The following is a 22,096-nucleotide window of genomic DNA, read 5'->3' on the forward strand; positions in this document are numbered from 1 at the left end:
TATTGAATGAGTTTTAAATGAGTTTGGGTCTTGAGAAATAAACCATTGTGTTTAACATATGGTGCTAATAATTTTGGTAGAGATTAGGCCTTCTTCATCATTGAGACAAGGGACTTTGGATGTTAGCACTTAGCAGGAACAAAATGGGGGTGTCACCTACTCTTAATTTTTCACTTTATATTCCACTCTATTTTAAATTTTGGTCACTTTATAAGAAAAAAAGGGACGTGACATACTTTGATCAGTGGTGCATAAAATGGATAAAATGGAACGCTAAAAGTATAGAGGATTTTTATTCAGAAAAGTTTCATACCATAAAATGAACACTCCCAACCTAACAAAGACAAGTACTTTGCACTATTGGACCAAAGTTGTGAGATTTTACTTATTCACTAGCCTATCTAAGAAACTGCCCTGAAATGGATATTGTTTGACAATCAAATAGCCCAAGTTGGCGTGCTGGGTAAGAGTTCATAGGTTTGCAGTTGCCGCAACATTATGGAGATTAACATCACAATGATGAACCTAGCAGCAAAGTTATCCAGTTCTCTGTAATGGATATGAATAGGGAACAATGCATTTTGGCAGAAATCATAAAAGCCAGGATTTAGAGTACATATATTGCTATTCCAAGATATATATTATATTTTGCACTGATTATAAAATGTGAATTGCTATTACATATCTGCAAAGTTCTTGGTACGTGAATGTTAAAAGAGGAAGCTTGATTTGGATGAATTTTGGAAGAGAGCACAACTTCAAAAGAAAAACCCTTCCACTTGAACTGAAGAGGATCAAACCGATGAAGTGTCAGAGCAATCAGGGCAGCAGAAATGGCCCCTAGCTTGACATTTTGTGCAGGCAATGGATGGCACCTTTGATCCACCACCTTCTACTGATTGATACAAGTCATCACCAAGGTTAAGACCAAATGGTCCACCTTTAAGTATACCAGTTCCTTTACATTTTGAGCATGCTATCATCCTCAGATTGCCACATCTCTTGCACATACCCAAAGTGCTGAATATTTGAAGGTAAAAAATACAGCACAAACATAAAAACTATTAGAATGTTGACATATATCTAATCACATACGAATTTATAAACCACTGGAAAATATGCTTACAATATCAGTGTTATCAGTCTCTAAAAATAGTTTCAAACTTTTGCTAGGAAACTAGCTATTAAGTAATGCTGCTCTCTTCTAAAGTCAAAACAAGATGCAATTGTTGGGTTTATACTAGACCTCTCACTGGTAATGACTACCGTAAAAGGCAAGGATGAAATTATAAACCTTAAACCTATTAACAGTAGTACTGGTAGCATATATAAATCCCACTTATAGGTAGCATATATCACTCATGAAATTCTGAACAAGACAAAGAAATACAAAAAATCTACCATAAAAGCAGAATTACCTTGAATACTGACGGTGAAGTAGTTCCTTGAACATTAATATCTATAAATAAACATTTACATGGGCTAGTGGCCAAAGAAAATCACAGTTTAAATCTCACTACACTAATTGGCAAGCGATTAGCAACATTCTTTGAAGTGTTCTTAAAAAACTACACTAATTGTCTACATAATTATTGAACTGCATACAAATTCTTTGTTCAAATTTAGGGAATCAAGCAGCCAAGCAAAAAGTATCAAGTGTCAATTCCAAAAAAAAAACCACCAAGTTTCCAAGCTGAAGAACAAATTCTTGCAAAGATGTAAATCATCAAACAAGAGAGCCAACCAAAATGAACACAAAGTGGAGGACTAAAGCTAAAAGAAGTCACTTCAAGCTTTCACAAAACAAAACTCACAACAACCGTTCAAGTTGGGGAAGACCCAAATTCTAGTTTCGTGATAAAATCCCCTCCCATTGAATCTTCTAATTCCCTCCAATTTTTTTTATGTAAGACATGTGGCGTTTAAAAATCAAAAGAATTCCACGTGTCACACATTCGGCTAAGAATGGAGAGGGAATTGGAGGATTCAATTGAAGGGGATCCTTTCCTGCTCTACTTGAATGCATGCAACAATGGCATATCCGACAGTGTCTTTGTAATGAGTGCTATAGTAGAAAACAAAAGCAAATGAGGTCATAAAACCAAATGTTTAAGATTACTAATAACAAAGGCCAATGACATAAGAGATTGAGTTGTCCCTTAAAATCAAGTTGTATTTCAGATGAATTAAGGAAAGTTGTCCAACATGGTTAGTTCTTGTGCAACAAAGACCAATGAAGATGAGACACAATTCTGAAGGACAAGAGCAGGCAAAGCAAATAAACAACCAACATATTTGCTTTTGATTTTCAAGAGAAGATAAGGTTCTAAACATATCAACCAACATAGTTCAAGCAAGTTAAAGCTTTGATTTTGAGTCCAATTAGAGGTTTACAACTTATCAAATAATAAGAAAGACAAATTTTAACAGAACCCCAGATACAAAATTTTGCATACCAAGTCAGAATTTACACAAAAAATGGGATGGGTCAGAGACTCAGAATAGAAATTTGGAAAGTAAGACAGAGACAAAGACCTGCGCTGGGAGGCAGAGATGAAAGCATCAATTCTTGGGGCAGCAATGGAGGCACATAACAGAAGAGTTCCAACTCCAAATCCAGCCAATTCACTAGCTGTTATATTCTCCATCTCCTTCACTCACTCTCACCGCTCCACCCTCCACTGCTCTCCTCTGATACACAACCACTTCGCTATGGTAGAGTATAACCTTATCAAAACTTCTAACGTTTGAAAAGTATTTATAAAGAGTATTCAACGTTTTAAACAAACGGGCCTATTAGCTCAGCTGGTTAGAGCGTCGTGCTAATAACGCGAAGGTCGCAGGTTCGAGACCTGCATGGGCCATTTTTTGATTTTTTCTTAAACCGGCATGGGCTTTTTGATTATTTGAGCTTGGGCTTTTTTTACGGGCTTATATGGGCTTTTATTGTTTTTTATGGGTTTTTTTTGACTTTTTAGATTTTTTATTTTTGGGCTTAGGCTTATTTTACGAGCTTTCATTGTTTTATTAATAAACGGCTCACCTAAAAAGTAAAAAGTGGGCCAGTCCTATATGGATTAATACAACTTTTTGGATTCCCAATTATATGGGCTTATTTATTTACTTTGTCGAATTATATGGACACTTTTCCCAATTATATGGACTCACTTAAAAAGAGGGCAAGGCCAACATGGGTCCAATTAATTTGGTTTTGTGTTTCATGCAAGTCTCTACAATAATTGTTTTTCCTTAAAATTATTATTATTTTTTTTTTAAATCACACTTTCCCCGTGGACTTTGGATACAATAGCTGAATATTTTTTTTAATCAATTAAATTAAGACTTAAGTTCGAGGAAATGAGATTTAAACCCTAAACATTTTTGTTGGAATCAAATCATTAAGATATACAAATTGAATTATAAGACTCTTGGTACAAGTGTAATCAATCAATCAATAATCTATATATATAATAATAGGTGAAATTGAAAGAAACTTAAATTAGAATTCCAAATTAGAATTCTAATTTTGCGTCATGTGTCCTAAATTATTTATTTTTAAAGAGTTTTATTTCTTAATTTTGGAATAAAATGTGAGACCACATCATAAATATTCATCCAAGTAAGTTATTAAGTATAAAAACCAAAGAATTTAGTATAAATGAATCGTAAAAAAAAAAAAAAAAAAAAAAAAAAAGTGCTTCATAATAAATTTTTTTTTTTTTTATTTTTAAACATGGACAATATACATTTTATACCTAATAATATCCTTACAAAATTTTTTAAAGAGTTAACAAAATATAAAAATGACTATCAATAATATTTAAATTATATATATAAGAATTATATTATGCATTTTATTGTATATATTTAAGTGTATCCATGCATATGCATTGGGTTACAAGCTAGTATATTATAAAAGTTAGATCCTCAAATTGGAGGATGCATGCAACGATGAATTGTGTCTCTTTCTCAAAGCATACAACAATAACATGTCATTTCTTTTAAATTAATTTTTGTTTGAAATGAACAAAATTAATTTTTTTGGTAATGACTTTTAAGATATTTTAATTCATATTTGTTGTGGTTATTTATGTCAATTTTAAAAGATTTATGTCTTACTAGATAAAGACCCGGGCATTGCACGGTTTTATCATAAATTTATAGAATATATATTTTGTTTGATAAACAATAAATAAATAAATTATTATTATAATACAAAAGGAATAAATTTTATTATTAAAATAACTATCAAATATAAAATGATAATACCTAAATAAAAAATAATTATTTTGTAACATACCAATTGTACTCTAATCATAATTGTGTATCTGTAAGGACTCAATTTGTAATGATCCCAAACTGGTCTTGGGTTCGTACGTTAAAGGCCCAAACAATAAAATTTGTAGAGCGTGGGTGTTCAAGAACTAGATTAACTTTTAAAGGTAAAAAGATTCAACCTCACGTTTATAGATGGATTAGAACCGATATAATAATCTGTTTTTCTTTGAAACAAGTACAGTTCTTTGGTTTCTAAGCTTTTTTTCTTGAGTGTTGTTTATGTTTTTTCTATGTTCCGATCTTTTTCTGCATGCTTTTCTTTCATGTTATATACTGCCCTCTTCATACCATCTTCACCACACACGTGTAGGTTGGGTTCAGGGGATCTCTTTCTGTCCCATCTAACACCTTCTGGAACCTCCTACTAGCAGCTATAAGGCTGCTTCATCACTGTTCAGGCATCACCTCCACATTAATGCGGTCAAAGAGTTGGTTGAGGGGCAATTAATGCAGAGGTAGCTGTTATTATAGATATTTGTTTGCCTTCTCTTTCTTACCCTTGGTCCCTTATCCCACCTTTAGTGGTAACGTAGCTCCGAAGTATGTTCGTAATAAGATGGCGTTCTAATCGTCCTCGGACTCATACTTCCGAGAAGGATTTTGTCCTCGGACGAATATTGAACTTACCTTTCGTGATATTCACTCCTCCTTTCGTTTGGTTACCCCTACAATCTGATATGGGCCTTCTTGGACAGATTTGCATCCTCGGATGGGCCACAGGCCCAATTAATTTGACTTTAATAATTTTAGTGACTGTCCGGGCCCCACAATAGCCCCTCAAAATCTTGCTTTTCGACTCTTCGGGAGAAAAGATGGATTTTGACGTCATAAGCCCATACCCACTCATGCTTTGGGGCATGCTTCTGACGCTTCAGCATCCCGATCTTGGCAGCATTAAATTTTGGTGACGCCCTTGTCTCCCATATTCGATGGTGAGATGTAAATCGAATGGTAGAGGGCCTATCTTGTTTCGCGAGCGGGAATTTTACCGCTCACAATTTCTACACGACTATAAAGGCGTTCTCAAATCAATTATCTTTCTTACCTTCGGTGACCACACAGTTCCAGAGCTCATACACTGAACCTGCCTTTCTCCTTTTTCGTCATTTTCCTGGCGTCTACAAATAATTACATCTTGTCTGAGGTCCCTCTTTAAAACCTGTAAGTCTCCTCAAAATCTTTACCACTTTTATCTTAAACTCGTTAATTTCTCTACTAAATCCTTTAGAAAAATGGGGAAAAAGAAGAGTCCATTTCGATGTCTAGTTGAGTCCGAGGAAGGTATCAGAAATTTTCGCTCTAAGTATAGGATTCCTTCCACGGTGGGTATGAGGTACGCAGCCCAAGGGGAATGGGTCGACGCTAGACAAACAAGGGAAGTAGTTATTCCCATGATTGCCTTCATAGAAGGCGGGATGACCATCCCCATGGGTAGTATTACTAGGAGCTACCTTAGTTACTTTAGGTTATCCCCTACCCAATGTGCCTCGAATATGTTTAGGGTCTTGGGAAGTATAGATGCTTTGAACGAGAGGATGGACCTAAAACTGACCCACCATGACGTGAATTGGGTGTACAATCTCCATCACTTGACCGGGCAAGGGTATTATCTTAAGTCGAGATATCCCGAGGTAAGGCTAATTCAGTGCCTTCCCACATCGAACAAGAATCTAAATGAGGATTTCCTTATCTTCTTTGGGGAATGGCACGATGGTCTACCATGCCCCACGGTGGAAGGAGTACCAGGTGGGAGTGTAGTCATAGATTTATAACGTTTGGTTTACACATACTTTTTTTTTTTTTTTTTTTTTTTTGTCTTGGTATTCCTATCTCTAACAACGCTTCGCTTCAATTCAATGGTTTTGCAGATAGACGTTACACAAAGCCCAACATTAAGTTAGTCAATAAGGTGAGCTTGGACAAGGTATTGAAAGCCGAGATATACGTGAACGAAACTGACGGCCAATTTCGTGCAGCACATTTAATCCTCGACTATACTCCCCTATCGTTTGCTTTCCAGGCGCCGAAGTGCGTGATCAGAGCCCACGATCCTCGGCTTCACCGTATCAGTGTTGTCTACAAAGGGTTCATTGTTCCAGAAGGTATTCCACTTCCCCAATATACATCCCGTACCGAGCCTCTTTTCGTTGCCAACATCTCGGCAGGAGCCTCTTCATCCCAGCTTACCCTCAGAGAAGAGGAAGTAGAAGAGAGAGAGGAAGAGGAAGAAGGAGAGGAAGAAGTTGTAGAACTCTCTGACTCCTCGAACGACTTTGGGATTTTTGATCAATCCATACACTCCAGAGAAGATCTTGACGAGATGGGGATACAAAGGAAGCCCCAAAGAAGCTTGCTGGAGTTGATGGAAGGTTAGCCCGGGAAGAGTGCACCGGCAAAATCAACACAATCCTAGACTCCATCTCTTCCCACTAGGTCTCCTCCTCCTGCTCCTCACCAGCCTTCTCATCAACCTCCCCAACCAGCCCGTCCTGATGCTGCCGAGTTAAAAAGGCGCATGGAGCAGAAGGGCAAGGAGGTGGTAGACGTTGGCAAGTCTCGTTCTACTCGTGAAGAGGACGCCCAACGAGCTGTAAAGCAGCAAAAAACCAGACACCAAGCTCCGCAAGGCCAGGAGAGGTCTGATTCCCAATTTTCTGAGCCACAAGCATGGTTGCCAGCACCTATGCACGGCAGGGAGCCCCTGTGAGATGATGCATCTATAAGGGACTTCAACGGCGGCATAGGGTGTCACATAGCCTTAGCCATAGAGGAGGCCTTATTGCTCCCAAAAAATATGGCCAAAATAAAGAATGTGAGGATGAATGAACTCATCCTCGACAATAAAAGATACTTGGGCATGGTAAGAAGCTGACTCTTTTCTTTTTTCTTTTTGCGATCATTACTCACCAATATGTATTTTTTACTGACTATAGTGTTAACCTCTTTCCTACAGATTATCCAAAATACTTTCAAGCTGGATGAGATGTTCAATATCTGCTTCAATCAACTAGATGATGAAAGGAAGAAACTGGCAACGGCTTTACAGACTTTGTCCAAATCTGAGCAGGACTTGGCCGATGCGAAGAAAAAGTTATTTGCTGAGGAGCAAGCTTGCAAGAGCGCCGAGTCGGCCTTGGAAGGCTATCAAAAGCAGGCCAAGGACCAGGGGAACCGTTTGCGTGAGGCGAATGCCGAACTGAAGAATGCTCAGGAACAAGTTCTAGCTCTTAGGAAGCACTCGGAGGAAACCCAAAAGCTGAGGGAGCAAGCTGAAAAGTCCAGGGAGGAAGCCGAGAAAGCAAAAACTGAGGCCGAACGGGCAATGAATGAAGCTAAGCAGAAAGGCTATAAGGTCAGTATAGTTGAGACTGAGGAGGCTTTGAGAGCCAAGGTTCCTGCGGTGTGCCGCATCTACTGTGCCAAAACTTGGGATGAGGCCCTTAATCGAGTTGGGGTTGAGGCTTCGTCCAAGTTGAGGAGGCCAGAGAATGTATTTTATCCTGAAGCGATCCGCCCCTCAGATACTCCAACCCCTCAAGCTGAAACCATTCCCTCAACCGTTAATCCCAATGAGGAGGTTTTGCCTCCAAGTCTTCCCCCTCCTGGCCAGCCAGACCTAGCTAAAGAGGATACTGCCCCTCTAGAAGCTTCCTCGGACAAGACTGCAGCTGCTTCTGAGACAGGGGTGGCCTCCCTAGGTTTTCAACAGGATTTGGCCTCCACAGTCTTGCCAGCTGAGGGAGCTACTAAAGGTAAAAGGGAAGTCACCACCGTGGAGGCAGACAAACCAGCCAGCCAAGCTCCAAAGATCCAAATTAAATTGAAAAAATAGGACTTGTTTTTGTAATTTGATTAGAAATTTTGCTCGGGTTCTTATGTTTATTTGCTTTCTGCTATCGTTGCTTTATGTCGTTTTTGTACTTGTTCATTGCGTTATTATAATTTGGAAGGATTCATTTTGACTATCTTTTATTTACATAGGGAAGTATTGCTCATAAATATCACTAATGGGCGACTAAAAATGGGTGATAAGCATTAACACTTTGAAGTCTCAAGGAGACACTTTAGATACATACATATTCGTTCTAGCCAGTTGAAATTTTATGGAAAGTTCAAAGGTTGAATGAAGTTGGGTTTTCAGTACTTCGATCGTACATTAAATGATATTCATAGATCCCTATTTAAGACTTCAGTAGATATTGTAGGGCATTAATTTCCACTAAGTTTGTGATCCGAGGACCTGACATAACTTAGTTTCTATTTAACACTTTAGCACATGTTACAAGATGTTAATTTCCACTAAGTATGCGATCTGAGGACCTGACATAACCTAGTTTTTGTTTAACACTTCAACACATCTCGTAGGGTGTTAATTTCCACTAAGTTTGTGATCCAAGGACCTGACATAACTTAGTTTCTGTTTAACACTTCAGTACGTATCATAGGGTGTTAATTTCCACTAAGTTTGTAATCTGAGGACTTGACATAACTTAGTTTCTGTTCAACACTTCAGTACATATCATAGGGTGTTAATTTCCACTAAGTTTGTGATTCGAGGACCTGACATAACTTAGTTTCTGTTCAACACTTCAGTACATATCATAGAGTGTTAATTTCCACTAAGTTTGTGATCCGAGGACCTGACATAACTGAGTTTCTATTCAACACTTCAGTACACATCATAGGGTGTTAATTTCCACTAAGTTTGTGATCTGAGGACCTGACATAACTCAGTTTCTGTTCAACACTTCAATACATATCATAAGGTGTAGGAACACAGGACGCATGGTTAACATAAACTAAAAGAAAAACTCAAATTGAACTACTTTTATTCATAATAATACCTTTTGAGATTATTTACATTCCAAGGATGAAATACATCTTTTTCATCTAGGTCTTCTAGATAATAGGCTCCTATTCCGGCTACTGAAGTAATCCGATAAGGCCCTTCCCAATTAGGCCCCAATTTTCCCCAATTTGGATTCTTGGTGGTTCCCAGAACTTTCCTTAGCACCAGATCTCCTACGGCTAACGGCCTCAGCTTCACATTACTATCATAGCCTTGCTTGAGTTTATGCTGGTAGTAAGCCAATTGGACCATCACACTCTCCCTTCGCTCTTCGATCAAGTCTAAACTTTTCTCCAACATCGCATCATTATTGTCCGAGGAAAATGTACTGGTCCTTAACGTTGGGAATCTAGTTTCGAGGGGGATGACGGCCTCGGCTCCGTAGGTCATGGAAAAGGGAGTCTCCCCTGTTGAACATCAGGGCATTGTTCGATATGTCCAGAGAACATGTGGTAATTCTTCTACCCATTTTCCTTTTGCATCATCCAGCCTCTTCTTAAGCCCATTGATTATTACTTTGTTAACAGCTTCAGCTTGCCTATTCCCTTGAGGATAAGCCGGAGTAGAATATCTGTTTCTTATACCCAAGTTCGAACAGTATTGCCTAAAGGCATTGCTATCAAATTGAAGTCCATTATCTGAGACAAGAGTGTGTGGAGTTCCAAATCGCGTGACAATATTCCTCCAAATAAACTTCTTAACATCTATGTCTCTGATGTTGGCCAAGGGTTTAGCTTCGACCCATTTAGTGAAGTAATCTGTGCCGACTAACAGATACTTTTTGTTTCCTAGGGCTTTAGGAAAAGGGCCGACAATGTCCAGCCCCCATTGAGCAAAAGGCCAAGGGCTGGAGAAAGGGTTAAGAATTCCTCCTGGTTGGTGGATATTTGGAGTGAATCTTTGGCACTGGTCACATTTTCTAACATACTCCTGCGCTTCCTTCTGCATATTTGGCCACTAATATCCTTGTGTGACGGCTTGGTGTGGTAGAGACCTTCCCCCTGTATGACTTCCACAAATACCTTCATGCAGCTCTTCTAGGATTGACTCTGACGTCTTAGGAGGTACACAGAGCATGTACGGCCTAGAGAAGGATCGTTTGTATAACTTTTTGTTCTCAGATAACCAGTACCAAGGAGCTTTCCTCCGTATTTTCTCAGCTTCTACTTTCTCTTCGGGCAAGATGTCACTTTCAAGGAATTTCAATATGGGATCCATCCAGCTCGGCGCTAGATTGGTTTGATAGACTTGGCAAACGTCCTTTTCTGGTAAGGTGGGGGTATGCAAGTCTTCAACGATGATCAACCGAGGAAAATTCCGTATCGAGGAGGTGGCAAGGGTTGCCAAGGAGTCGGCGTGAGTATTTTCACCTCGGGGAATATGCGATAAGTCGAAAGACTCAAACTTCGTTTGCATACGCCTAACTTGGCTCAAATACCCCTGCATTCTTGGATCCCAGGCCTCCAGCTCTCCTTTCACTTGGCCGACTACCAATCTCGAATCCGAGAATAATTCTACTATCTTTCTGCCAATTTTCTGGACCATACTCATTCCCATTAACAAAGCTTCGTATTCCGCTTCGTTGTTAGTAGCCGAGAATCCTAACCTCAAGGACTTCTCGATGATGACCTCTTCGGGGGATATCAAAACTAATCCCAATCCTGCTCCCCGTTGGTTTGCTGCCCCATCCACATACACCCTCCAAGAGGATCTGCCTTATGTGGATATTAGACCAACCGATTTTTCATCCATGTTGTCTTGCTACATATTAACTTCTTCTGGGCACTCGGCGAACTCAGTCACCAGATCGGCAAGGACTTGGCCTTTCATAGAGGTGCGAGGCATGTACTTGATATCGAAAGCACCTAGAATTGTGCTCCATTTAGCAATTCTTCCGGTGTAGTCTGTACTTCTTAGTATGGACTTGAGAGGTAGCTGAGTCAAGATAACCACAGTATGGGCCTGAAAGTAATGCGGAAGTTTGCATGTTGCATGGACCACCGCCAAGATGGCCTTTTCCAATGACAAGTATCTCACCTCGGCCTCATGAAGGGACTTGCTTACATAGTAAACTGGCCTTTGGATGCCACTGTTCTCTCGTATTAAGACAAAACTAATTGCATGAAGGGCAATTGCCAGATAAGTAAACAATACCTCATCCACCTCAGGACTAGACATGATAGGTGGCTTGGACAGGTATTCTTTCAACTGTTGGAACACAACAGCACACTCCTCGGTTCATTCAAATCCTTGCCACTTATGCAATAGACGGAAAAAGGGGCGACACTTCTTGACTGACCTGGAGATAAACCGGTTCAAAGCAGCAATCATTCTAGTTAGTTTCTGCACTTTTTTTGGATTCCGAGGTGCTTGTAAATCGTTAATGGTCTTAATCTGATCTGGGTTCACTTTAATTCCTCTATGAGTCACCATGTACCCTAAGAACTTCCCGGAGCCTACACCAAAGGAGCACTTCGAAGCATTCAAGCGTAACTTATGTTTTCTCAGTATCCCGAAGATATTCGTGAGATCTTCCCCATGCTCGGACACCACTTTACTCTTCACAACCATGTCATCGATGTAAACTTCAATACTTCTACCAAGTTGTGGTTCAAACATTTTAGTCATCATCCGTTGGTAGGTAGATCCGGCGTTTTTCAAACCGTAGAGCATCACTTTGTAATGGTAGTTCCCAATAGGGGTGACAAAAGCAGTCTTTTCCTGATCGTCTGCGGCCAGCGGTATTTGGTGATATCCTTGGAAGGCATCCAAGAAACTCATCCTAGGATGACCCACGGTTGCATCCACCAACTGGTCTATCTTCGGCATGGGAAATGGATCCTTGGGACAAGCCTTATTGAGGTCCGTGAAGTCCACGCACACTCGCCACTTTCCTGTCTTCTTTTTTACCACCACTATATTGGCCAACCATTGAGGATAAAAAACTTCCTTGATAGCCCCAGCCTATTTGAGCTTGGCCACCTCACTCCTAACAGCCTCGGCGTGCTTCTTCGATGGTCGCCGAGGAGGCTGTCTCTTGGGAATAACAGCGGGATTCATGTTGAGTCGATGAAAAATGAAATTCAAGTCCACACCTGGGGCTTCATACGGGTTCCATGTAAAAACGTCTACACTTGCTCGGAGGAACTCTAGCAACCTCTCCTTCTCTTGCAAAGGCAATTTAGTCCCAACCTGGAAGAATTTTTCTGAATCATCAGCAATAGTTACCCTCTCCAAATCTTCACACTCTACCTCATCGGCTGGTAAATCCAAGGGCGATGCTGGGGGCTTTAATTGCTATAATTCATTATCGGCCGTAGTCGAGGTCTCTGCCTCTGGCCGATGCTGTATAGCCGTTACTAGGCATTGCCAAGCAGCCATTTGGCTTCCTACTATCTCCAACACTTGGCCTCCGGATGGATACTTCACTTTCTGATGCAGAGTAGACAAGACCACTCTCAGGGTATGAAGCCAAGGTCTGCCCATAATAGCTGTGTATGGAGAGAAAACGTCTACGACAATAAAGTCCACCTCCACCACATCCATACCGGCCTGTACAGGTAGTCTGATCAATCCTTTAGGAGTGACCATCCTTCCCTCAAAACTTACTAGAGGGGAGCTGTAGGTTGCTAAATCCTCTGGCTTCAGACCTAGCCCCTTATACAAGTCTGGATACATTATATCCACAGTGCTATCTTGATCTACCATCACCCTTTTGACATCGTACCCCCCGATTCTCAGCGTGACCACCAGAGCATCATTATGGGGCTGTATGGTTCCAACTATGTCCTCATCCGAAAAGCCCAGAATCAGGGGGATATCCACCCTGGCTCTCTTCGATGCTTGGGAATGATCTTCAGCCGGGGGTCGAAACATCGACAGTACCCTGGAGGGGCAAGATCCAGTCCTCCTTGGGGCAGCAAAAATAACGTTGATCGTACCCAGGGGAAGTCTTGAAGAAGCGTCCCCACGCATCTCTGAGCCTGCTTGACTTGCCCTACCACTGGAATGATGCAAGAGTTGCTTTAGTTTCCCTTCTCGGACCAACTGTTCCAAGTGATCCCATAAATTCCTGCAATTTTCCGTCGTGTGTCCATGATCCTGATGATAGTGGCAATATAGGTTTGGGTTGCATTTCCTAGGCTCTCCCGCCATCTTGTTTGGCCATTTGAAAAAAAGTTCATTCTTTATCTTCTCTAAAACCTGCTGCACTGGCTCCTGAAACACTACATTAACCACCTGGGTGTCTGCAAAATCCGACTACCCGACGAAATCTTTCCGGGGTCGGTTACTGTTATAACGGTCCGACCTGAAATCCCTCATCTCTTGAGGGATTACCTTAGCCTTTCCTTTTCCTTGAAGTTGATCCTCCTCTACTCTTCTGTACTTATCAATCCTGTCCATCAACTGGTGTACACTAGTAACGGGTTTACCCGTCAGGGATTTCCTTATATCATGATCGGCTGGGAGGCCAGCTTTGAAAGTACTTATGGCCACATCATTTTGCTCTCCTTCTATTTCATTAAACATTTCCCAGTACCTATCCGAATAAGTTTTGAGAGTCTCGTCCTCTCGCATGGACATAGTCAGCAAGGATCTCAAAGGCCGAGGAACCCTACTGCATGTGATAAAGTGAGTGCCAAAAGCCCAGGTCAGCTTTTTGAAGGACTTAATAGAATAGGCTCTTAAGCCGTTGAACCATCTCATCACCATCGGACCCAAACTTGATGAAAAAACCTTGCACATCAAGGCCTCATCCCTGGAGTAGATAGCCATTTTCTGGCTAAAATGGCTTACATGTTCTACTGGGTCTGACCGGCCATCATACAGGGAGAACGTGGGCTGGTGGAATCGCCGAGGAAGAACTGCATCTTCTATATTCCTCGTGAAGGGTGATTTGGAAACTTGGCTCAATGCTTTGTTCATGGCATTGTTACCCAAGCCCCTGCTAGGCGGGCTTCTGTGCCTATGTCGATGGCCGTGCTGCTCTTCATAGGAGAAAGTCTCACTAGGCGGAGTTCTTGATCTCCACCTATAACTTGCTCCATCCGACTCCTCGGATGATGATTCGGAGTAAAGTGGGGTGCGTTCTCGCCAGGCATGACGCAACTTTCTCTTCAAATCGGCAATCTCACGTTGCAGATTCCCGTCATGCTTTGCATGGGAGACGTGACTCTTCCCATGAGAGTGGCTTTTAGTGGTATGAGTTGTGCGCACACTCCCCTCACGGCCTTCTCTCCGTTCGGGACTTCAATGGGAATCATCATGCTGGGAGCCCCTTGACTCTACCTGGTGCGGGTTGGCATCTTCCTGATGTGGTCCCGCTGCGTAGTGATGTGGACCTACTTCCTCCATCATAAACGTTGCACTAGAGTTCTTTTAAGTTAAAACAAGCTCTTCCCACACACGGCGCCAATTGTAAAGACTCAATTTGTAATGATCCCAAACTGGTATTGGGTTCGTACGTTAAAGGCCCAAACAATAAAATTTGTAGAGCGTGGGTGTTTAAGAACTAGATTAACTTTTAAAAGTAAAAAGATTCAACCTCACGTTTATAGATGGATTAGAATCGATATAACAATCTGTTTTTCTTTGAAACAAGTACAGTTCTTTGGTTTCTAAGCTTTTTTCCTGAGTGTTGTTTGTGTTTTTTCTATGTTCCGATCTTTTTCTGCATGCTTTCCTTTCATGTTATATACTGCCCTCTTCATACCATCTTCACCACACACGTGTAGGTTGGGTTCAGGGGATCTCTTTCTGTCCCATCTAACACCTTCTAGAACCTTCTACTAGCAGCTGTAAGGCTGCTTCATTACTGTTCAGGCATCACCTTCACATTAATGCGGCCAGAGAGTTGGTTGAGAGGCAATTAATGCGGAGGCAGCTGTTGTTATAGATATTTGTTTGCCTTCTCTTTCTTACCCTTGGTCCCTTATCCCACCTTTAGTGGTGACGTAGCTCCGAAATATGTTTGTAATAAGATGGCGTTCTAATCGTCCTCGGACTCATACTGCCGAGAAGGATTTTGTCCTCGGACGAATACTGAACTCACCTTTCGTGATATTCACTCCTCCTTTCGTTTGGTTACCCCTACAATTTGATATGGGCCTCCTCGGACAGATTTGCATCCTCGGATGGGCCACAGGCCCAATTAACTTGACTTTAATAATTTTAGTGATTGTCCGGCCCCCACAGTATCTTTTGGAGATTGTTGAATACCTCTTTGTAGACTATATTTCTAGTGTATCCATGTTCTTGTTTGTCAATTTTCTTTATTAGAAAATTTATTGATTGATAAAAATAATGTCAAACCATATTTAATGATTTATAAAAATAAAATAAAAAACTAAATGGACAGACTGCCTTCTTTTATAGGTCAAAGTGTACAATTTTAATAGTTAGCCAAAGCTATTTCAATTGGAAAAAAAAAAAATCAAATTGTTATGAACAATTTATCATCAAATTTACATCAAGACATGTTTAATAATAAGCTAAAAAGAAGGTTGTTCTCTAAATCAAAATTGAGAGGACGAAAGCAACATATCACCATTAGAACCTAGGTCATAAAACACAAAATAATTTTAAAAATCATGTCTAAGCATATTTAATAATTAATTCTCAAACCATAATCATATAAATTGGATAAAACTTAAGCAAATTAGGTTAAACAAAAGACAAAAAATGCACAAAACTTATTCAATTTAATGGAAAAATAATTAGAGCAAACAAATACATACTTGCAAGGTTGTAGGTAGAAGAAGAGAAGAATATAGAGAAAAAGAACCGTATGGTAGGTATTCATTATGAATTATTTGATATATATATATATATATATATACACACACTCCACATTGAAGAAATTGATATTAACAAAAAGTCTAATGTTAGTTGAATATGATTTTATATGGATAAAGTTATGTTGAGTTTAACTTCTTCTTCTTTGGATAACTTTAAACTTTTATTGAGCTGATTATAACTAAAAAAAAAAAACTATCCTATTTCCTAAATGCCATCATTCACTTTTACTTATTTCTTTTTAGTTTGAATTAACACATTGTTAGTGCTTTGGATAAAAAGAAATCTTTTTGTTTTTCTCATTACAAAGTTAAATACCCTTAGTGGGTTTCAATTAGTTCAACTGGTAAAGTCTCTGATGGTTATATTAGAGATTTGGGGTTCAATCCCCACCTACACCAAAAATTGATTAGTGTCTTGGTTTGATGATAAAAAGCTATCATCAGGAGCGGACGCCATAGGTTGAAACTCTCTCTTTAAAAAAAAAAAAAAAGGTTAAATACCCTTAATTCTCTTTACATTACTAGATGTTCACATATCTAAAAATAAACATATTAGTCTTACATAGAAATTAAACAATCCATAAGAATGGAAAGGCCAAGGAGTAAATACCGGCACTCCAAGCCAACGTATGTAGTAAGGCAAGCCAACCAAGTTAAGCAACACATTGCACTCAGGTTTGAACAGGAACATTTGGATATTTGCTGTTTTTTTTAAGTGTACAACGTTACCTTTTTTTTTTTTTTTAATTTTTTTTATGTGCAGTAATATAATTTTAAAAAAAAAGAATTAGTTGAAGATTTTGGATTGTAATCAAATTGATATTTTTTTTATCAACTTATAAATTATAATAAGAAAAAGATTATATGAAGAATTTGGATTGTAATCAAATTAAGATTTTATCAACTTAGATATTATAAGAGAAGAAGATAAGATAAAAAATTTAAAAAAAAATTAAAAATCTAAAAAAAAAATTATGTATTTTGCTATACCCTTTGATTTTAATTATTGTTGTAGGGTCAGTCTTTGGGGCCCAGGCCCAATAAGTAAGTGATTCTGGCCCAAAGAACCCTAGATAATGAATTTGTAGAGAGCGGGTTACAGAACTAGGGCTGGACGAAGTGAACGTTAGTTAATTGTATGCCATGCAGCAGTTTGAACGTAAGAATATCTCCTTAATGTCCACAGGATACTCAGTCCGAGGAGACGTATGGGTGCACCTCTGGTTCTGATCAAAGACTATTGCCTTCCTCTCTCTTTCTATATCCTTTTTTCTTTTCCAAAATTTTCCCCTGGACGTCTTACATTTTCTTCCTTCTTCCTGCTTTGTGAGGCTCATCCTACTACCCACATTTGTTTGGGATGATTCTTCACTGTAGATGGGGCGCACATTGGGCCCGTATTTGATGTGTCCGAGGAGACATTCCTCCTCGGACATCTTTTAAATAAGTTGGGCTCAACAGGGTTGGGTTGGAAGTCCTTTGGTCCCTCTTTTCCCTTTTGGTCATGGCTAGACTCCGTGTGGGGCCCAAGGCCCATTGTTAACTTGGGAATTTTACCCCTACAATAGCCTCTCAAAATTCCGGCTCTTTCTCTCTCGTCTGAGGAGGAAATGCGGGATTTTGACATTCGTAGGATCATTTATTGTGGATTCCTGCTTCGCCCGTGCGAAGATATGCTTCTCACGTGCCTCATACTCGGCTTCGTTATTCGTGGCGGAGAATCCAAGCCTCAGCGATTTTTCGATGGTTATCCCTTCGGGGGAGACCAGAACGAGGCCCACTCCTGAGCCCCTTTGATTGGCTGCACCGTCGACGTGTGCTTTCCACCAATTGTGTTCCTGTTGAGAGATTGTGCTGATCAGTTTCCCATCAGGACTTAATGATCTTGATCCTTCCTTTCCTTCTAGTGTGGGCTCCGCGAATTCGGCTACCAGATCGGCGAGGACCTGACCTTTCACAGCGGTGCGAGGCATATACCTAATGTCGAAGGCGCCTAGGATCGTTCCCCATTTTGCAATTCTGCCTGTGTAGTCGGCGCTGCGGAGAATGGATCTCAACGGAAGTTGAGTTAGCACAACCACATTGTGTGGCTGGAAATAGTGGAGGAGCTTTCGCGTGGCTTGTACGATTGCCAAGACGGCCTTTTCGAGAGGTAGGTAACGTGTTTCTGCTTCGTGCAGCGATTTGCTTACGTAGTAGACGGGCCGTTGCATGCCATTGTCTTCTCGGATTAGTACCAAGCTCACTGCATGAGAGGCTATTGCGATGTAGGCGAACAACACCTCGTTGGTATCAGGATTGGACATAATTGGTGGTCGGGCGAGGTATTCCTTGAGCTGTTGGAAAGCTAAAGCACACTCCTCAGTCCACTTGAAGCCCTTCCACTTGTGCAATAGGAGGAAGAAAGGCCTGCATCTGTCCGTTGAGCGGGAGATGAAACGGTTTAGAGCAGTTATCATGCCGGTGAGCTTCTGGACCTCTTTGGGATTCCGAGGAGGCTGCAAGTTATGAATAACTCTTATTTGGTCAGGGTTAACTTCTATACCTCTGTGGGTCACCATGTAACCTAAGAATTTCCCTGATCCAACCCCAAATGAACATTTGGATGCGTTTAGTCGCAGCTTGTACTTTCTCAGAATTCGAAAGATGTCCCCGAGATCTCTAGTGTGGTCGGCCACTAATTTGCTTTTCACCACCATGTTATCTATATACACTTCAACGCTCTTACCCATCTGCCGTTCAAACATCCTGGTCATCATCCTTTGATAGGTCGACCCAGCATTCTTTAAGCCAAAGGGCATCACCTTATAATGATAGTTTCCGACTGGGGTGACAAAAGCAGTTTTCTCTTGGTCCTCAACAGCCAGGGGTATCTGATGGTAGCCTTGGAAGGCGTCCAAAAAACTCATTCGGGGGTGTCCGACGGTTGAATTTACCAATCGGTCTATCCGCGGCATGGGGAAAGGATCCTTTGGGCAGGCCTTGTTTAGGTCCGTGAAATCTACACAGACTCGCCATTTTCCATTCTTCTTTTTTACCACGACTGTGTTGGCTAAACATTCAGGGTAGAAAACCTCCTTGATAGCCCCTGCTTTCTCCAGATCCTCACAGCTTACCTCCATGGCTGATCCTCCACCACCCGAAGCTGGGACCGAGGTCATTAATTGCTATAAGTGGTTCTCGGCTGAGGTGGAAGGTTCACTATTTGGTCGACGTGAGATTGCGGACACCATGCATTGCCTGGCCATGGTTTGGTTCCCCATTATTTCTTTGACTTGACCTCCTGACGGATGCTTCACTTTTTGGTGCAAGGTTGATGGCACAGCCCCTAGTGCATGAAGCCATGGTCGGGCCACGATAGCTGTGTAGGGGGAGTACGCATCTACCACAATAAAGTTCACCTCCACCACGTCTGAGTCTGTTTGTACAGGCAGCCTAATCATGCCTTTTGGAGTGACGGTTTTTCCTTCAAAACTGACCAAAGAGGAGTCGTGTGGCGACAGGTCCTTTGGCTTCAAGTTCAATCCTTTATACAAATCAGGATACATTACTTCCACGGCGTTGCCTTGATCAACCAGCACTCTTTTCACGTCATAACCTCCAATTCTGAGCGTGACGACTAGGGCATCATCGTGGGGTTGAAGGGTTCCTTGTTTGTCCTCATCCGAGAACCCGATTAAGGGCGTGGCAATTACTTTGGCTCTCTTGGATTCCCTGTCGTTAGGCTCAGTCGGGAACCTGCCCATTGACATTACTCTGAAAGGGCTGGAACCGGTCCTTCCAAGTGCGGCAAGAATGACATTTATTGTGCCAATGGGTGGCCTCAATGTACTTCGTCTGGTTTCGAAATTTGACTGTTCCTGCCATCCTTCAGGGCGATGTAACAAATGCCTCAACTTCTCTTCTCGGACAAGCCGGTCTAAATGGTTTTTCAGATTCCTGCAATCATCGGTGGTGTGACCTGGCTCTTGGTGGTACACGCAATATAGATTCTGATTACGTTTTGAGGGCTCACCTGCCATCCTGTTCAGCCATTGAAAGAACGGTTCGCCCTTTACCTTATCTAGGATCTTGTGTAGTGGTTCTCGGAACACAGCATGGACCGCTGATGCCCCAGTGGAACCAGATTGTTCCGAGTAATCTCTCCTCGGCCTATTACTGTTGATAATGCGGTTCGACCTGAAGTCCCTCCTCTCCTGAGGGACAACCTTAGCTTTGCCCTTCCCCGTCTGCTGGTCTTCCTCAACCCTTTTGTACTTGTCAATTTTGTCCATGAGTTGGTGCACGCTGGTGACTGGCTTCCCAGTGAGGGACTTTCTTAAGCCGTGCTCTGTCGGCAGGCCCCTCTTGAATGTACTAATGGCAACGTCATCGTAATTTCCTTCTATCTCATTATACATTTCCCAGTACCTGTCTAAGTAGGCTTTCAGTGTCTCCCCTTCCCGCATGGACAAGGATAGGAGGGAATCTAGGGGCCGAGGGACTCTGCTGCTGATAATGAAACGGGAACCAAAAGCCTGTGTTAGCTGTTTAAAGGAATCTATGGAATTCGGCTTAAGGGCATCAAACCATCTCATCGCCATAGGTCCCAAGCTGGACGGAAACACCTTACACATTAACGCCTCGTCCTTGGAATGGACAGCCATCCTCTGATTAAATTGGCTTACATGCTCTACTGGGTCAGTTCGACCATTGTATATGGCAAATGTTGGTTGATGGAACCACTGAGGAAGCTCTGCCCCCTCTATTCTACGCGTGAAAGGCGACTGGGAGATGCAATCCAGGGCCTTGCTCATGGCATCGTTGGCCAAGCCTTGGTAAGATGGGCTTTTGTGGCCGCGTTTGCAAGGTCCCTCTTCCTCGTAGGAAAAATTCTCACTTGGAAGGGTTCTTGATCTCCGCCTATATTCATTATCCTCATCACTGCTAGTGTCCGAATCGGGTGAAGGACGTTTTCGCTGCGCTCGGCGCAGCTTCTTCTTCAAATCATCAATTTCTTGTTGTAAAGCCTTTCGATCGTTTTGCTTATGGGATGCATGACCTTTGCCTTTCGAAAGGCTTCTGCTCGTGTGAGAGGTGTTCACACTGCCCTCTCGTTGCTTGTCTTGGTCTTTCTCCCGTTCGAGATTCAAAAAATTGTCCTGCCGTTGGGAATCTGCATGTCTGGTTTGGCGCGGACCTGATCCTTCCATTTCTTACAGTTTCACTTGTCGAGACACAAGTTCTCCCCACAGACGGCGCCAATTGTAGGGTCGGTCTTTGGGGCCCAGGCCCAACAAGTAAGTGATTTTGGCCCAAAGAACCCTAGACAATGAATTTGTAGAGAGCGGGTTACAAAACTAGGGCTGGACGAAGTGAACGTTAGTTAATTGTATGCCATGCAGCAGTTTGAACGTAAGAATATCTCCTTAATGTCCATAGGATATTCAGTCCGAGGAGACGTATGGGTGCACATTTGGTTCTGATAAAAGACTATTGCCTTCCTCTCTCTTTCTATATCCTTTTTTCTTTTCCAAAATTTTCCCCCTAGACGTCTTACATTTTCTTCCTTCTTCTTGCTTTGTGAGGCTCATCCTACTACCCACATTTGTTTGGGATAATTCTTCAATGTGGATGGGGCGCACATTGGGCCCGTATTTGATGTGTCCGAGGAGACATTCCTCCTCGGACGTCTTTTAAATAAGTTGGGCTCAACAGGGTTGGGCTGGAAGTCCTTTAGTCCCCCTTTTTCCCTTTTGGTCATGGCTGGACTCCGTGCGGGGCCCAAGGCCCATTGATGACTTGGGAATTTTACCCCTACAATTGTCATTTAGGATTATTTAAAGTTTTGTTATGGCTTTTTAAAAAAAAAAAATTAAAAAATAAAGAATCCGTTAAGGTTTTTTTTTTGGTACAAAAAAAAGGTATTTTCCACAATTATGGCACCTACGAAAAAACCAAAAAATCCCAAAATTTACTTTTAAAATAAAAACCACCAAAAATAAAATAGTTACTCGGCCTTATAAATTTATAGTACAATTAAAAAGAGCAGTAAAAAATAATAATTAAAATGATAAAGATTTGTCATCAGAAGCGGACGCCATAAATTGAAACTTTCTTTAAAAAAAATCCT

General features: G+C 41.3%; 4 protein-coding genes and 1 non-coding gene across 5 annotated transcripts; 2 read left to right on the forward strand and 3 right to left on the reverse strand.

Moving 5' to 3' along the window:
* Window positions 1-555: 555 nt before the first annotated feature.
* On the reverse strand, window positions 556-2,713 carry LOC126714383 (uncharacterized). The gene is made up of 2 exons (XM_050414516.1): window positions 2,536-2,713; window positions 556-1,020 (listed from the first exon to the last, which is right to left on the reverse strand). Exons 1-2 carry the CDS (start codon window positions 2,646-2,648, stop codon window positions 795-797), a joined length of 339 nt encoding a protein of 112 aa, XP_050270473.1. The 5' UTR covers window positions 2,649-2,713; the 3' UTR covers window positions 556-794.
* Window positions 2,714-2,790: 77 nt separating this feature from the next.
* On the forward strand, window positions 2,791-2,864 carry TRNAI-AAU (transfer RNA isoleucine (anticodon AAU)). The gene has a single exon. It is a non-coding gene; the product is annotated as a tRNA-Ile (tRNA).
* A 4,268-nt stretch (window positions 2,865-7,132) lies between these two features.
* Window positions 7,133-8,170, forward strand: LOC126701597 (actin cytoskeleton-regulatory complex protein pan1-like). Its single transcript, XM_050399802.1, has 2 exons — window positions 7,133-7,198; window positions 7,292-8,170. The coding sequence occupies exons 1-2, from the start codon at window positions 7,133-7,135 to the stop codon at window positions 8,168-8,170; spliced, it is 945 nt and encodes a 314-aa protein (XP_050255759.1).
* A 1,434-nt stretch (window positions 8,171-9,604) lies between these two features.
* LOC126701600 (uncharacterized) lies at window positions 9,605-11,806 on the reverse strand. The gene is made up of 4 exons (XM_050399814.1): window positions 11,487-11,806; window positions 10,953-11,300; window positions 10,210-10,898; window positions 9,605-9,825 (listed from the first exon to the last, which is right to left on the reverse strand). The coding sequence occupies exons 1-4, from the start codon at window positions 11,804-11,806 to the stop codon at window positions 9,605-9,607; spliced, it is 1,578 nt and encodes a 525-aa protein (XP_050255771.1).
* Window positions 11,807-19,151: 7,345 nt separating this feature from the next.
* Window positions 19,152-21,176, reverse strand: LOC126701609 (uncharacterized). The gene is made up of 2 exons (XM_050399830.1): window positions 20,652-21,176; window positions 19,152-20,510 (listed from the first exon to the last, which is right to left on the reverse strand). Exons 1-2 carry the CDS (start codon window positions 21,174-21,176, stop codon window positions 19,152-19,154), a joined length of 1,884 nt encoding a protein of 627 aa, XP_050255787.1.
* Between the last annotated feature and the right edge of the window lie 920 nt (window positions 21,177-22,096).

This window comes from Quercus robur, chromosome 2 (genome assembly GCF_932294415.1).
Source record: "Quercus robur chromosome 2, dhQueRobu3.1, whole genome shotgun sequence".
NCBI classification, from domain to species: domain Eukaryota; kingdom Viridiplantae; phylum Streptophyta; class Magnoliopsida; order Fagales; family Fagaceae; genus Quercus; species Quercus robur.

Excerpts from the sequence above, each read along its gene's own strand:
- LOC126714383 (XM_050414516.1), bottom strand. The coding sequence starts at position 2,648 with ATGGAGAATATAACAGCTAGTGAATTGGCTGGATTTGGAGTTGGAACT. Across the intron at positions 1,021-2,535 it reads ATCTCTGCCTCCCAGCGCAG|CACTTTGGGTATGTGCAAGA; the intron begins GTCTTTGTCTCT and ends TCAAATATTCAG.
- LOC126701597 (XM_050399802.1), top strand. The coding sequence starts at position 7,133 with ATGGCCAAAATAAAGAATGTGAGGATGAATGAACTCATCCTCGACAAT. Across the intron at positions 7,199-7,291 it reads ATAAAAGATACTTGGGCATG|ATTATCCAAAATACTTTCAA; the intron begins GTAAGAAGCTGA and ends TCTTTCCTACAG.
- LOC126701600 (XM_050399814.1), bottom strand. The coding sequence starts at position 11,806 with ATGTTTGAACCACAACTTGGTAGAAGTATTGAAGTTTACATCGATGAC. Across the intron at positions 10,899-10,952 it reads TGCCCAGAAGAAGTTAATAT|ATCCTCTTGGAGGGTGTATG; the intron begins GTAGCAAGACAA and ends CACATAAGGCAG. Across the intron at positions 9,826-10,209 it reads CCTAGAAGAGCTGCATGAAG|ATAATGGACTTCAATTTGAT; the intron begins GTATTTGTGGAA and ends CTCTTGTCTCAG.
- LOC126701609 (XM_050399830.1), bottom strand. The coding sequence starts at position 21,176 with ATGGAAGGATCAGGTCCGCGCCAAACCAGACATGCAGATTCCCAACGG. Across the intron at positions 20,511-20,651 it reads GAACTGACCCAGTAGAGCAT|CTAACACAGGCTTTTGGTTC; the intron begins GTAAGCCAATTT and ends TCCTTTAAACAG.